At 43.7% G+C, this 13,723-nt stretch overlaps 1 protein-coding gene across 2 annotated transcripts in view; it reads right to left on the minus strand.

Annotated features, from left to right (window-relative positions):
• Window positions 1-5,675: 5,675 nt before the first annotated feature.
• SLC38A1 (solute carrier family 38 member 1) overlaps window positions 5,676-13,723 on the minus strand; it is a 40,257-nt gene continuing 32,209 nt past the window's right edge. Inside the window, exons 13-17 of one of the 2 annotated variants that reach the window (XR_011336987.1) lie at window positions 13,468-13,586; window positions 12,831-12,972; window positions 12,625-12,722; window positions 11,749-11,936; window positions 5,676-8,522 (exon numbers count right to left, since the gene is read on the minus strand). Coding sequence is in view for 1 of the 2 variants with exons in the window: in XM_069852028.1 (XP_069708129.1) it covers window positions 11,835-11,936; window positions 12,625-12,722; window positions 12,831-12,972; window positions 13,468-13,586 (461 nt within the window). In the remaining variant the exon portion in view is untranslated. Of the gene's footprint in view, window positions 11,937-12,624; window positions 12,723-12,830; window positions 12,973-13,467; window positions 13,587-13,723 lie in introns of both variants that reach the window. The other variant, XM_069852028.1, reaches the window with a different exon arrangement.

The raw sequence follows: 13,723 nt of genomic DNA on the forward strand, positions 1-13,723 counted from the left end.
TGCAGCAGGTTGTGAACCTTGGAAAGTCTGTAGAAGTAATGCCTGGGAACAGATCTGTGTATCTAACTAGTAAATTAATCTGTCCTTTTTCAGCACTATTCCTGCCACTTAGTGATGGCTGCTAGTGACCTTTGTGAAATAAGCGCTGTACCACCCCAAGACCTTTGTGGCCAAGTTTCTTTGCTCCTAAAACTCAGCACTCTAAATGTCATCCTTGTTAGCACTTAATTAGCTCTTAATTATTTAAAATGTACAGAATTTGTGTATGGGTGCTATTTAGCTAGGCTGGTCTGTTGTGACTAAACTGTGGGGTTTCTGTCTTTAGCTCATCTACATCTTCCTGGAAGGTCCCTTGGACTAAATATTTGCTGAGCAGATCTGTGGCTTGGACACATGAAATCCCTTTTGCAGCTCTGAGCTACAGGACATCCCAAAGTTAGTCCTTCCCCAGCAAGGTAGCAGAGGTGTTACCAGCTGCCTGCTAGTACAGCACTGCCTTTAGCAGAGCACTTAGGAAAGTCCACTGAGAGAGCACCTATAAAGCAGTGGGGTTGGAAACACTGCGTGTTCTTCTTCTGGGTAAATGCTCTCGTCATATCTGTCTCCTCCTGAAGAGTACGCTTCCTGGAGCCAGCTTCGATGAATCCTACTCTTTGTGGGAGTTGTTTTTGTTGCTCAGCTGTGCTAACCAAAGTGTTTTCTCAGATGTAAGTGGGTAGGTAAAGAGCGTGTTGCAAGAGATGTTTTCTAGCAATTATTTTTGACCCTTTTTGTTTGCTGGCATCTGAACTGTTTGCAAATACCAAAATAACAACAACAAAAAATACTTCCAGTTTTAGACAACTGTCCCAAGCCCTCAGAGTGGTATTCAGATGCCCTCAGAGAAAGTATGGGTTATTTCTGTGGTAAACAGGTCTCCTGTTCTTGATAGAGGGTTGTAATGTAAATATAGATGTTCTTACCTGAATTAATTGATTTATAATTGTCCTCTGTTTTTAGGATGATGAGATTGTCCCTGGAGAAATGAAGGTGTTTGTGATGTGTTTGCCTGGTGTGTTGTAGTGCCACCCCGCTTACTCAGTGCCTGAGTTGCCTTCCCGGAGCATGCAAACTGCACAGGGTGCATCTCCTGCTTGGTAAGACTGACACTTTGGTCAGTTGTGAAGCTTCCTCCTTCTGGCTGATCAAAACTCGAGTCCTAGAGAGAGCTGAGTTTGCCCCAGTGTAATCTGGAGCAGGCAGGGACATGCTGGATCACTGAATGAAAGAAGATAATTAAGTGGCACACTTTCCACTCATCAGAGAGTACTCTGCATCTTGGTGCGCACTGGTGGCCCTGTATGGATTTCAGGCCATTCTCTGTTCCTCAGCCCGGAGCAGAGGCAAGGATATGATCCCTTCTCTGGGTTAAATTAATCCTAAATGGTACAGTAATCACATTTACGCTAGGAAATCAGCATTCCATGTAAAGATGGCATGTCTGCTTTTGTAGTGACAATGAGTGTGCATTGGAGACATCAGCACAGTCACGTCAGTTACTCAAGGTTTTTATGTCAACTGAGTTTGATGGTTTTTGCTACAGAACTCTTAAAGAAAATAAATAATTTCTGCGTCTCATAGTATCCACATTCCTGGGTTTTGTTCCATTAACTGTGGGTACTGAGATTCTGGTTAAACTAATCTCCCTCTGGAAAGCAGAGAAGTTGACCCTGTTTGTTCTGCCCAGAAAGATGCCAATTAGTGTCTCACTCAAGTCAAAATTTAACAAAGACCTGACTGTTCCTCTGCCTGTTGCTCAACAAGATTGTTTATCGATTTACAGGGAGGCCATGGTGCCTTTTCAAAGTGCTGCTGGAGGCCTGCCAGCAGTAGTAACAGAGGCTGCTCTCATTGTTTAAATGCTGCTGGATGTGAGGATGGCAGACTGATTTCCTTTCATTTTATGATGATCTAGTTGCAAGAGAGATATAATTCCTTGTTATGTCAGGGAAGTTGTTTCTCCAGCATCTGGTACTTCTCTGATTATCTGCAAATGTTATCTGAAAATTAATAGGAGATTTAGCTTTCATGTAAGAAATACTAGCGGGAAGCATTGCCTGCACAAAGCCCAAGGAGACTTCAGAGTCTGCAAGAACTGGCTTTGTCAGTGAACGTATAATTTTCTTCTTTTTTAACATCCCAGTAAATTACAGGCTTTGGTTATGGTTTGAAGAAATGTGTTCTACAAATGTTGTAGCATCTGTAGGCTGCTGTTTTACTGCAGCCATTCTACAGGTCATTAATCTCATCTCACGTTGTAAAAATTTCTCCACCCTCTTCATGAGTTTCTTTGTTATCATAACACTTTCCAATACCTTGGCACCTAACTCTGCTATGCTCCCTTATAATTACCCAGGTTAGAACAACTGTTTTTTTAATCCTTGATGCGCTTGGCTCCTGTGGCTGTGTTGCCAATCCCTGTACTTGCCGCATCTCTGTGGCAGATTGTACATCCAAGAAGATGCAGGGAGCTCTGGAGGGCTGGTCCTGGCAGCTGGGGAGACATTTGGCCAACAGACCCTCTCATCTCATCCTCATCGGCTGCTCAGCAGCACGAGCTCATGGCACGAGTCTGGAGAAAGGAGATGGCAGCCATAGATGCACCTGCATCTGAGAGTTGGTTTTCGCAGCTCTAATCGCTGTCAAACACCCCTACAGGCACAAGGGTTGTTGCTCTCCAGTGCTGTGGGAGGGGAATGGTTGAAAAGAATCCTCCTAAGCAAGGTGAGGGCAGCCAGTAGCTCTTCCTGGGCTGTGAGGCAGGTCTGTAACAGGCAGTAACAGGGATGGTCCCAGCTATTGTGAGGCTTATGCTTAGTGAGAACTGCTGGGGAAACAATAGTTTTTGAGAAGAGTCATCTTTGGCAGTTTACCTGAGCATGGGACCCTAAAAGTGTCCAGAAAGCAAGAGCTCACGGGAGCATGTCATGGGCACTATAAGCACATGGTACATTCAAAGGATGTAGTCTGAAGTAATGATCTCCATGAAAAAATAGGTGAATTTCACCAGCTTTTCATAACTAGCAAGAGGACAGTGCTTAAAGTTTGCTGACTGCTGGGCAAATGCTCTCCCCAGGGGATGTAGCGGGCAGGACAAGGAGGATCTGGTTACTGCTGGGGAAAGGAGCTGGGACTTTAAGCCAAGTGGCATATTCCAAGGAGGGGATGTGGTTCTTGGCTCTGGGATAGGTTCTGGCTGCTATTGATAATACTCTTCCCTCAGTTTTTCCAGGGCAGCAGCTTCCCTGGGCCCAAAGCACAGGGATCTCAAAGAGGGCAGCAGTCGACCAGGCACCACCATCAGCTTCACAAGGTGGCTTTGCTCTGCAGGTTGGCTGTCAGACGGCTGGCCTATGCCATCCCAGTCAGTTGCAGTTTACTTTCCTAGCCCTATTGTCTAAGCCTTGGACGAGCTACATCTTTTTCCAAGAATCCTAATAACCTCATGTTTTTTAAGCAGTGAGCCGTGGCAGGTCTGAGGTGCACTAAGCCAGCAGCACTGCCCCTTGCCAGCACTGTGACATTTAGCAGTGTAAGACCAACAGCTTTAAAACTCCATTTTCTGTAACTGTAAGTTGAAAGAGAAATACAAGGCACTTAATCTTTGCAAAATACAGAAGCCAGGCTGCCTGAAAACTTCCATCTACTGGCACCGGGCTCTGTGTTAAGTCTGTATTTTGGCCAGAGCCTGCTAGCAGAATAGAAAGCGAAGTGAATGGTGCTGCTGTCCTGCATGGGTCTGAGGAGAACAGGGTGTAAGAAGTGAAACTAGTTCATTTTATGAGGGGTCTGTGATTGGAAAGGCTTAGAAATAGATTTCCCATTCATCCCAGCTCCTACCATGTCTGGTTTTCCTACACCTCCTAACGCTGGTGTAAGTGCTTACTAACAGCTCTTGGAACGAGAGAGCGGGGAATGAGACATTTTAACAGTAGCCTGAATTTGGCCTTCAGCCTGAACACTAACTGCAATTTCATGTTAACTTAAGTCAAACTAAAACCCCACTTGAACCCAAATGGGGGGTCTTTTCTCTCAGGCAGAATTTGCTGCAGGTAATTTTCTCTTTTTTTTTCTGCAGCAAGGAGGGACTGATCAGATGAACTCAGAGGCCTGGCTGACCTTGGGGACACACAAAGACTAAGCCAAACATAAGGTAAAAGTTTGTGGCTGGAAAGGAGGTTGGTGTTTCTTTCTTAGCCTATGTGGCTATAGGCGAGATTCAGGTGAAGCTGTCAGACTGCACTGCAGAAGGCAACCGATCTTTCTGCAAAAAGGGAAGAAAATCAATATAGCTTGTCTTTTTACTCTACTCCACAAATGATACTCGTGTATTTTAAGGGATGGCTCTGAGATGATTATGCTTGGCTGGGTAGAGAAGTGTCTATGCCCAAACAGGAGAGGCTATTAGACCACATCAGTGCAGAAGCTGGTTCCAGGATTATAGCTTTGAGACATTTTCCTGGGCTTGAGGACCAGGCAAAGGCTTGCCAAGGATCCTCTGGCATCTAAATCCTCCCATTGTTTCTCCTGCAGAGGGGCCTGGGGAACTTTTCCATAGAGATACTGACTGTACTCATCCTGTTCAGTCAAGTAAGGTCTTCATTCATATGCATAGGACTCTAACCAAGAGAACTTTGTGCAAGTGATCACTGCAGCCTGAGCACTAGTAAAATTAGTGGTCAAAGGCAAAAAGTTAGCATTTTCCAAACATTCTAAGGCTTTGACAGCCATCTATTGATGTTTTGCTGTACACAGAATCATAGAATTGTTTGGGTTGGAAGGGACCTTAAAGATCATCCAGTTCCAACCCCCCTGCCATCATCAGGGACACTTTCCAGTATATCAGGTTGCGCAAAGCCTCGTCCAACCTCCACAGCTTCCATGGGCAACCTGTTCCAGTGCCTCACCACCCTCACAGAAAATAATTTCTTCCTAATCTAAATTTCCCATCTCTCAGCTTAAAACTGTTACCCCTCATCCTATGCTGCGCTCCCTGATAAAGAGCCTCTCCTCAGCTTTCCTGTAGGAACCCTTTAAGTACTGGAAGGCTGCTATAATGTGTCCCCGGAGCCTTCTCTTCTCTAGGGTAAACAAGCCCAACTCTCTCAGCCTGTCCTCAGATGGGAGGTGCTCGAGCCCTCTTATCATCTTCGTGGCCCTCCCCCAGACTCACTCTAATAGATCCGTGTCCTTCCTGGGCTGAGGATTCCAGAACTGAACACAATCCTCCAGGTGAGGTCACACAAGAGCAGAATAGAGGGGCAGAATCACCTCTCTCACCCTGCTGGTCACACTTCTTTTCAATGCAGCCCAGGATACTTTCTGGCCTCAAGAGCACATTGAGGGCGCTCTCAATCCCACTCCCTATGTCTCCAATAAAGATATTAAACAGCACCAGTCCCAATACCAATACCAACCCCACAGAAATGCCACTCATTGCCAGTCTTCACTGTGCCATGTCAAATGCATACAGTACATACTGTGCAGAGTCTAATATAGCTGGCTTTGCAGGAGCTGCATGCCCTGGGTTCACTGACAATACTTGCATAAGAGCAGAGAACACATGCTGTTTAAGGCATTATGATGACACATAGCCATCACTTTGAAAGAATGAGTACGGCCCAATGTTAGTTTAGATCACAATTTTAATGTTTAAAAACTATAGAGGTAACAGAGAGATTATAGAACTTAGGATTTTCTTTTATTTACACACAGAAACTTAAAAACCGCATCGTTTACTTGGATATGAGCAGCACAAAGTATGGTGACGTTAGCAGAAGCAAAATGACTCACTTCAACAATCTAATACAGAAGAGCTTGTATCAAGCGTACACCATTCACACATCTTGTTTATACTGCATCTGGGTGAACCTTAACATATCTTGGGACACTAAAACCAGGTTTCTATAAACAACTTAAAGTTTAAGTCTTGCTGAAAAATACCTTTACAGATTATCTCTTATTGGCTATAACACTGGAAACAAAACGTACACTTGTACCAATTTGAAAAACTTCGTATAAGTGACTGCATATACTTTTTTCCCCAAATTTGTGCTCATAGTGAAAGCAAACATGATTTCGTTTCATTTTCATCAAAGACCATAAACATGGAAAAAAACCCAATTATTTTTACATGCTTTTCTCAACCTCCATTTATCAGCGATCCTGAAAAATCTATGCAAGGCTCTTGACAGAGGCACTCTCATGACATAGATAATCATCCCCTCCAATCATCCTCACTCCTGGACACATAGCTATACCACAACCAAAACACTGGCCTCTGCCATCTCATAGGGTGGGATACACAGGCAATCGCTGGCTGGATATGTTCTTGTCAGCCTTGGGGGCTAGTGTTTTGGTCGCATGATAGCAGCGTACCTGGGTCTGCCGAGGACGAGCAGCCTGCAGAGACGACTCTGCAGGAAGGGAGCAGGCTAGAAATGGCACAAATGCCTCTGCTTGCTGCCCACCCCTAGCTTGTAGTACCTTTTTCTGAACTACAAGCGTTTCTGGTGGCTGAAAATAGAAATGCAGAAGTCCTGCCCTGACTTCTGTTTGTACCAGTTGGGAAGATACGTGCCTGGATAAAGCACAGCATAATGCTGGGTCAAACTGCTGGCTGCAGTTTGCTCTGGTTTCTGCATAAAAACTTTTCAGCACTTTACTACTACCTGACCTCATCTGAGGACGTAAGAGGTACCTGGGTACCAAAGGGGCCCTTTACAAGGGAGATACTTTATCCAGCAGGAAGACTGGCTAAGTTGCTGTTGAGAAAACAGGGAATTGTGCTGGAATTAATCCTAGCGATTTCCTTGGACCTTTTATTTCTTTTTCTTGTTACATTACTGATGTAATTATAACTCCAAGTGTAGGATTTAACTTGTGAATTCTTGGGAGAAAGGAAAGGATATGCACATCTTGCTAAGTCAGAAGCTAAAGTATTTGTATTTCTATTGAAATTATTCTTAATATGCAGAGCCTATCTCAACACTTCTATATCATAGGGGATAAACAACTGCAAAAATATACAGCATCCTATTTATTTACAATATATATATGTACATAAAACCTAAATCTTCTACAATACAACACAACTGCATAGATTTGTCTTCAGTAACATAGGCATGTGTACAATTTGTGAATTCTGGATCTTGCCAGCCCTGTACTTTTTATTAATTCATTATTTTCTTTTCTTTTTCACAGTTTGTTACAGAAATCCTTACATTAGATACAAACAAAACATTCTTTGTGTAAGTTATAGGAAATAAGGATTTTTCTGACACCAAGGGCTCTGGGAAACTGGTTAAGAAAGCACGCTGGTGCCAGGCAATAAAGCCATTTTGTAGAGCTGCTGATGGAGCTGAGTACATTCTGCTGTGCCTTTCTCCTACAGGCACTGAGGTGGGACAGTAGAACTGCAGGTGGGACACTACCACATGGTAAGAGTTTTGTTTTGACCAAGATGCTCTTTAGCCTTAATGTAAGGTTCAAGCAAAGAAACGTATTCATTTAAAGATATGGTAGAGATACCATTAATTGTTACTCTTAATAATATCAGAGAGAGCTGTGGTGCTTATGCTTTGTAAGGCAGATGTATAGACACAACTCGTACATCATCCAACCTGCATTTGCACGTATGACCTATTGGAAGTGGAGCACAAGCTATGGGTCAGTGTGTGGCTCAGGAAAGCAGTCCTTGGGAGCAGAGGGGCACCCCCATCCTTGACCTCACGGGTTGAGACCAGCTGTTCTGCCCTGGGCCTGCACATAGGCTGGGCACCACTCGGTCCGTGTCAGCCCTACAAAAGGTCTGTACTAGTGCATTGGCCCTCCTACCAGGAGCAAGCAAGGTCCTGTTCCCAAGATACTGTTCCTAAATAACATAGTGTGTTTTACTTATGAGGCATGTTTGCCATCGGACAGAGAAGGGCAGCTGTGTTATGCAACCTTAAGGGTGCTTTAAGCTCATGACTATTTTCTTTGCAAGGTGCTGTGGACTAGGAGAGGCAGGAATGCCATCTTTTAACCATGGGATTAACTCCTACAATCTCCCCAGGAGCCACTGCTTCTGCTTAGTCCTTCCTTGTCCCTCGCCATTCAATTGTTGCTATTACAAATGAGCATTTTAAAATATTTTGTTGTACTTATTAGAAGCAGTTTTGCATCCAGTCTATGACATTTGCAGTGCTCACAATAGTGATAAACTCTCTATGAAAAGAAAGCATGCTACCACCTACTAAGCAGATACGGTACTCTGGATCCTATTAATTTAACAACAGAGAAACTCCTACAGCATTTCACTGTGCTCTTAAAATCCTAGCTAAAACGTGGGACTCGTACATTGTTGGCTACAAGTTCACTATTTCAAATGAACTGAATAACAGCAGTACATTTTACAGATAACCTCATACAAATATTGTCATCCATCACTGATGTTGACAGTTACAGCAGGGTCTATTGCATTCTGTTAAGAATGTATAAACCTGATGAGAAAACAAAAAGCACGTTATTTCACGTTCATTACCACAGACATCAATAAACACATGATTCCTTTCCATAAATATCTATAAATATGATGCCAGTAAATCATTTTAAGCAAAATTCCCTCTTTTTTTTTTTTTTTTTTTTTTAGACACCCAGAAACAAAGTCTGTTGAAAGACTCAATATATTGGGTATCTACTTTTCGGTATCTATCTATTTTTCATTATCTAAGATATGGTTTGATGGTCCAGTACCTCAGGTAATTTCACTCTACGCACACACCCAGCTCATTCTTCTCCCTATTTATCCAGTAAAACTCCAGTATACAAATAAACTGGGGAAAGGAAGGCAGAATAGCAAAGATGAGAGAGAGGGATAGTGATGGAGATTTAGGAAGATGCAAGGAGCAGTCACCCATCAGTCCTTCAAGTTGAAGGAAGCTGTATGCCAAAACTCACTGGGTGGCATTTTAAACACGAAACTACAGACCGTTGAGGGCATGGAAGGGAGATGTCAAAGCTGTGACCTCGCTGGGACCCTGTGCAGCACATCAGATGTCTAGCTCCTACCTGGGTATTTAAAAGTTGCTCCCAGGGTCTTTCAAAACCACTCAATGCACAGAGTTGCACTGTTCATAAATCAGTAGAAGAAGGATAAAGGGGAGAGGAAAGCAGGAGAGCCCTGGAGCATTTTGAGGATAACACGGTACAGCATTCTCAGATCTAAGTTAGGCTTCTTGGGATGAGATCCAGAGAGACTATAAGGCACCTTGAAACCTGAAATGTGACCCCAGCAAGCTGAGCCAGACAACAAAGTGAGATGCTAGACTCCTGCTGCAGCGACCAGGGAGAGTTTGGTGTCTGGGGAAGAGGTGCCACAAACTTACACCCCAAGCTAGGAAGATGCATGGAACAAGCTGTGAGGAGACAGGAACCAAGTGTGTGTTCTCTCCAAAGCTTGACTAACACCTGGGCTCAAAGGCTATGGGATCGACTTCTCTGCGAATCAGGGTAGGTATCAGTCCCACAGAGAGATGTTGCAGAGGAAACCAGTCACCTGCACCATCACAGCCAAGGGTTTGGGACCAGCTGCCAGAAAGCACAAGCTGTCTCAGCCCATAGGTCCCAGGTCGCTCAGCAGTTCCTGTGTTAAATGATGGGCTCAGGAGTGCTTGGGAAGAAGGATGGCACAGTGGAGATCTTGCTAGGAGCCTGTGCTGCAAAGAGTGAAAGTCTGATGGGGCAGGAAGGGGACAGACTAAGAGAATATCATTCTGCAATCTAGCAGGTCACTTTGGAGGGAGAGATTTCCAGTTTTGTTCTTACTGCTGGGCTACTTCAAGAACTTAGGCAGCCTACAGAGTCTACTCTGCCTTATTTCTGGATCACAGTGGAGTATCAGCAGAGCTGAGTACCTCACTGCCTAGGCTGAGGTACAGATCTAGAAGTCTGGGTTCAGTAGCTTTAGTTTCTGCAGCATGAATGCTCTGCATCTTGATGCACAAATTCCAAGGACTAACCTCTCTGGATGTCATCCTCAGAAACCAGCTTTCAAGGTTCTGAGAAGTGGTCTGTGATGTCAGCCCAGTGACTTCTAGCCTTGAGGCAACTCGATAGCTTACAGGAATCCCAAGATCCCAAATTCTCCACCCCTAACCTTAAAAAGAACAAGCTGCAATAACAGGTTCCCCACAGCCGATGACAGTCTCCTTCCATGGCTACAACGGGAGTCAGCAATGAACCAAGTACTGGGAACAGGAGGGACACTGCATGGTGACAGGTACGGCTCAAGCACACTGAGGGCATCGCTCAGGCCGTGGGCATGAAGCAGGGCTCCCTTTAGCCATCAGTTCTTTCAGCAGGAGCTGGGTTCATATTTTGAGACCCTCTTTAGGTCACATGGTGAACGACACAAAGTGAACAAATTTATGCTGCTGGCAGTGCACTAATAGAAGATGTCTGCTCAGGATGGTTAATGATCACCTGCTCAGCATTCGAGTCTCTACAGGTAGTTCTCTACACCAGCTATAAGGCATTAGGCAAATGCTTATTTTGTTGACACCAGATGCAAGTTACAGTGTTTTTGCCAGTCATAACTGAATGTCTTTACTTCAATTGTTATGGAGACTCAATGAGAAATGAAATTGAATCATTTTAAATATAAAAAGTGTTCCCGTTTGTTTAACAAAATGTTGCAGATTTCAATTTCCATTAGAAATCCAGCAGTTTGGCAGGGTGAGTCAAATCCTGCTCTGGCTGCTGTCAAACCCCTGCTGACTTCAGCTAGAGGAGGATAAGACACAAAAGAGGAACAAGTCTCTACAAGGTACGTACAAATGAAGCCCAGAATGGAAAAAGCATGAGGTATGATTAAATGCGTAGGTATTGATAAAATTGGAGCTTGGTATTTTTTTACTGAGAGAAGTGGGGCACTAGTAAACAGTTTAATGCTGAAAAAAAAGGTAGACTTTCTACGGAAATCTCTGAGCGTCTGCTCCTCTTCAGGCTTGAGTACTCATGACTTGGGTCAAGCCTAGTTCTGGTCGGGCACCAACTGAAGTGTGCCAGGGGAGTGATGGCTGGTGGTGGCAGTTGTCCTTCTGCTCCCTGCACCCCATCACAAAGACACGTAGGCATACAGGTCTGTTCCCCTAAGCCATAGAAGCGCCAAGGCCTCATGCTGGCTCTCCCACCAAAACATCAGTGAGGCAACAGGTTTAGGAACTATCCTTATACAATAGTAATTTACGCTCTTGTGGTGCCTTTTGTGCCCATAACCAAAATGCTACACTTACTCAACACAGTGAGACAAATGGTGCACGGAACGGCAATAGAACAAACCAACAAACCGGATGCATACAAGTGGAGAACAGTTTTGGCTAAAAAAGCAGTGGTAAAGGCATGAACTGACATCATTCCAGTTGGGATTGATAACAACAGGCACTGCTGCCCTAGAGGAGGAGAGCTTACGGTTGAAGGGCTAAGGAAAATAATAGAACAATGCAATTCATGGGTGGAAGAGGGGAAACAAACAAATTGTGATGGAATTCCTATGAGCAATGCTCTAGATGGTCTCACAGACAATTAACACAGACTTTAGGCTGATCTGGTATCTCAGTATCAGGTCACAGAGTGATATGCCTATTGAAAAATCGGTTGTGTTTTCTGCAAGAAAATTCACCCTAGACTATTTTCAGTACTGGATAATCATGATTTGAGTAAACTCACAAAAGGTGGAACAGATAACAGAATGGATGGTTGCGATTTTGGTGTGTAGCAAACAAGGGTGTCTTCTTTTCAGGAGGAGGTGAACTTCAGTGGCCTTCAGCACTGCCTCCTGATTGTACCCAGTCATAGACAACCAAGGGAATGCTCACTAGGGAAAACATTATCCCTAGCGCCAAGAAAAGAGAAGCCTGGAACAAAAAGGAGAAAAAATTAATGAATGGAAAGGGAAGACAATTAATTCAAGTATGTTAACTTTTCCTCTTAAGGAGATTTACAAGGTGATGTATCAAAGTTATCAGCTAAAATGGGATAGCACTTCTGGTAAAGACAAGACCCATAGATAATTAAACAGATTAGCGTCATTAATAATTACTCGCTGAACACCAAAACCATTTTATTTCTCCTTTCAATTCACTTCTTAAACACCGATCATCCCTGAAGAGGATTAAGTGAGTCTGTTTTAAGGACGGACTGGCTCTGCTCTTTTCAAAGCCTCATGGAAATAAATATACTTTTCTCATTTAGTACATGTCCATTGAAGTCCAGCCCTTTCATCCTGGGGTCTGTGGATAGAACAAGTGAAACACCAGTTTCCTACCTGTCCCAGGTGGCTGGGAGGGTACCCGTGCCCTGCTGACAGCTAACTGCAGGGAAGGGCCCCTGAGAACACAACGTGCCCTGCATGGCCTCTCTACCAGAAGACCTCCAGGGTAAGGAAAGGAGAGAGATAAGGATGGCCGCCAGCATACTGAAGTAAGGTAGGAATGTAATTTAAAGATGCGCGCACATATGTTCAAATTAGGTATGCTTTGTATCTAGGACATTGTAAGGACTGACAAGTCTAAAGCGCTGCATTGATGGGAAAGGAATGCATACCCAAATCCTCTGAGTCAACTTTGATCCATCCTGCTGTGTAATTTTTAAATACAACGACGAAGGAAGAATGAAAATCAGCATATTGGCAGAAGTGACTCCTGCAAAATTCAAATAAATGAATTGTGTTAATTGTCAGCAAGAGCTAATTATCGTGCTGCTGATTAGAAATAGTCATTTATCAGTAGTACAAAATCAGGGTACCGTACCTACAACTCCGAAAATATCCTTCATGGTCGGGATAAAAATGACTAACAGGTTGATGATAACCAAAAGAACAAAAGTAACCAAAACATGACGGCATAAATCAAATTTTGTTTTCCTAGCCAGTTCAAATAATGATGAACGCACCTGTAGAAAGAGAGAGAATTCTGTCAGGGACAGTCTAATAAGCCAATTTAAAGCTTCCCATGCTTATTTTAACCAGTGTTTCATATGACAGCAAGTGCGGCATAGATCTGCCAGGAACTTTGGGGTCTCTGGTGTACTGCCCTTTGAAATCACCCTTAAAATTAACTTCATATGTCAAAACTGTAGGCATGCATGCACCTGCAGTAGGATATTCCTGCCTTTCTGACATGCCTTTTGGGGGTCCTGTACTGAAAAATGTGAAGATAGAGTGAGCCTTTGTGGATTCAGTTTAAAACAGATTTAACTGATTAATTTTCTGCAGGGACAAATTCTCCATAAGTTAGTGGGAGTCTGATGTGGGAAACGACTGATCCAAGCTCAAGCTCTTTTTGTAGCTGCAACATCACTGCCTTGCAATTCCTGCACCAATAGTTAAAAGAAACATGTTGTATACAACTGTTACCACTTCCAAACCATGTAGAGCTTTTTACTTACAGTGAAAAACAGCACCGGCACTGTGAGTATCACCGCAACTATCACAGCCAAGCGCACGGTCAGGATGAGGATGTCATCTTTGCTCTGGTACTTGTGAAGCAGATCTGACTGCACATCGTCTATGAAAAAGACAGTGGGATAAGTGTTCTGGCAAACAGGCAATTCATTCACAAAAAAATCATTGCTTAACAACAGCCTTCTTGAACAACAAGTGATTTATCTGCAAACAAAAGAGTATGGAATGAAACGTTCTTGA

The sequence above is a fragment of the Phaenicophaeus curvirostris genome, chromosome 1 (assembly GCF_032191515.1).
Source record: "Phaenicophaeus curvirostris isolate KB17595 chromosome 1, BPBGC_Pcur_1.0, whole genome shotgun sequence".
Classification (NCBI taxonomy): domain Eukaryota; kingdom Metazoa; phylum Chordata; class Aves; order Cuculiformes; family Cuculidae; genus Phaenicophaeus; species Phaenicophaeus curvirostris.